At 21.7% G+C, this 2,267-nt stretch overlaps 2 protein-coding genes across 2 annotated transcripts; both read left to right on the top strand.

Annotated features, from left to right (window-relative positions):
• Positions 1-1,494: 1,494 nt before the first annotated feature.
• AAJ76_1980002246 (hypothetical protein) lies at positions 1,495-1,617 on the top strand (the record flags this gene model as incomplete). Its single annotated transcript, XM_024474387.1, has 1 exon — positions 1,495-1,617. The coding sequence occupies one exon, from the start codon at positions 1,495-1,497 to the stop codon at positions 1,615-1,617; it is 123 nt and encodes a 40-aa protein (XP_024329602.1).
• A 149-nt stretch (positions 1,618-1,766) lies between these two features.
• Positions 1,767-1,889, top strand: AAJ76_1980002518 (hypothetical protein; the record flags this gene model as incomplete). The annotated part of the gene is made up of 1 exon (XM_024474388.1): positions 1,767-1,889. One exon carries the CDS (start codon positions 1,767-1,769, stop codon positions 1,887-1,889), a length of 123 nt encoding a protein of 40 aa, XP_024329603.1.
• Positions 1,890-2,267: the final 378 nt, after the last annotated feature.

A 2,267-nucleotide genomic window follows, 5' to 3' on the forward strand; every position in this document is an offset into this window, starting at 1 on the left:
TAGTTAGACCGTATTTTAAAAACCACACTTTAAATGATAGATTGTAAATAGATAAAAATTTTTATAAGCAAAATACAAAAATATTTAATAAACGCCTTAAAGGAATTTTTATTATCTATATACGTGCCCTTTTAGTTGTATTAAAATAAAATTTCTGTCTATTTTACCTCCTAGTTTAAAAAAAGGATTATTTTCTTAAAAATCCAATCAAAATTCCAAGTTAAAAAGACATTTTCTAAAAATTTCACAACATGATAGTTATTATGATTTTTAAAAATTTTTTAAATTTTTTTGTGAGATTTTGATCAATAATTAATTCCTTAATGAAAAGATAAAAGGAGAACATTTAAGTTTTAACAAAATATTTTTATGTCGATATAAGTTATATACTGTTTGTAGTTTTATTTAAAACATTCCAAACCCTTATGCTTGTTTCAAATATCAAATTTTTTATAATTATTCAAAAATATTAACTATATCTAAAAATTTTCCGTGATTTTTTATACGTGCAGAAACAACTAATACTTTAGTTATAGATATAGAATCAAAGGCAAGACTTATTTTCACAAAGTTTAGTTCTTAAATTTACATAAATTTTTTTAAAAATTCAAAAAGTTGTACTCCCTTCCAAATAAAAAATGCAATGAGAAAACCAGAGCCTACAAAAAATTACAACTTGAAAATCTAAAATGATGTTTTTGAAACAGTTCGCTGTCTAAAAATTTAACTTTGAATCATTTAAAATTTTTTGATACAAATATTCTAATTTTCTGATCATAAAATAATATATTAATGATAAGTTGTGAAGTCGCAAATTACATGAAAAAAAATAAAGCATTTTAAAATTAGAAAGTGAAAATTTACATATCCCGCCACAAATAAAGTTCAACAATTTACAAAATGTTCTAAATTTCTAGTTGTTGTAAAAACTTTTATCTTGCTCTTACTTACTTCTCACTTCGGAATCAAAGTTAAAATTTTTTGTTTTTATATAACTGTAAATTCAATTGGGATATCATAGTTGATATTAGCGATATAATTATTTTTTTGTCTTAATATATTAACTTAAACATTCATACTCTTTTGAAACGACGTTGTTATATTTGGTATAATTTCTCGTGGATTATAATATACAAAACGTTCAGTTTTTTGTTCCAGTCTTAAAAATAATACACAAATTTTTTATTATCTTTATGGCATTTATGACTAGTAAGTTCTTTCAAATCTAAAATAAAAATGTTTAAAGAAATAACTTACATCCTCTCTTATTTTATCTCAAAACAAGAATATCAATGTTATGTGTTTATAATTAAAAAATAATTAGTAACAGCCACTTTTCTTCATTTTTTTTACCTTGAATGATATTTACAGGTAATTTTTGTTCATATTAAGGCTTAAAACTAAAGAAAACTGATAGAATTTGGGTTTAGAGTAATTAAATTTCAAATTTAAAAATTTTTGTTCATAAATTGATGATTTTTGTCTTAACCCTTAATGAATCGTCTATCTTTATTATGTCTGTTACTACCATTAATTATTACAAAAGATGTCGAAGATAGAGAAATGAACATAGCGGAGTTTTTTGCAATCGTGGCATATTATGGAGCTTTTGTGTGAACTTTCTTTTTATGTATTGCTATATTTTTATACCTGTTTTTCTTTTATTTATTATACAATTTCATTTTTAATTAGTAAATAAATTAATTATTCTAATTTATTTTTTTACACAATAAGTACTACTGCATAATAATTCTAATTAACAAATAATGTTAAACTTTAAAATTACTAAACCGTTCCACAGGAACGAAATTTGCCAAGCGCAATCGCAAAAGCTATCATATTCTAAATTTTGTACTTTAGTTACATTAATTTTACACTACTTATACTAAATTTAAATATTTTCTTTTTTTTATTCAATGTACAGAGATTTATATTATCACTTCATATGCTAATTCTTTTGCATTAATTAAATGTTCTAAAGAGACAAATCTATTTTTTAAGTGAATCTCTATAAAGTTTTGTTGTAAAATTCTATTTTATTAAATTATTTTTTCTCAAATTATCTAAATTATTAACAAATTAATTTTTTCTGAAGTTTATTATGTCTTTCTTTAAAATAATAAATTAAAAATTTCTTATGTATCCTGTGTTAAAGAAAGTTTATTAAACTTTAACAATACTCGATTAAACTGTTATTGTTTTTCGTGTTCCTTTAAAATTCATAGAATTATGTCTATTATTGTCTAAACTACTACTAGCGATTCTAT

The sequence above is a fragment of the Vairimorpha ceranae genome (assembly GCF_000988165.1).
Source record: "Vairimorpha ceranae strain PA08 1199 chromosome Unknown NODE_198, whole genome shotgun sequence".
Lineage (NCBI taxonomy): Eukaryota > Fungi > Microsporidia > Nosematidae > Vairimorpha > Vairimorpha ceranae.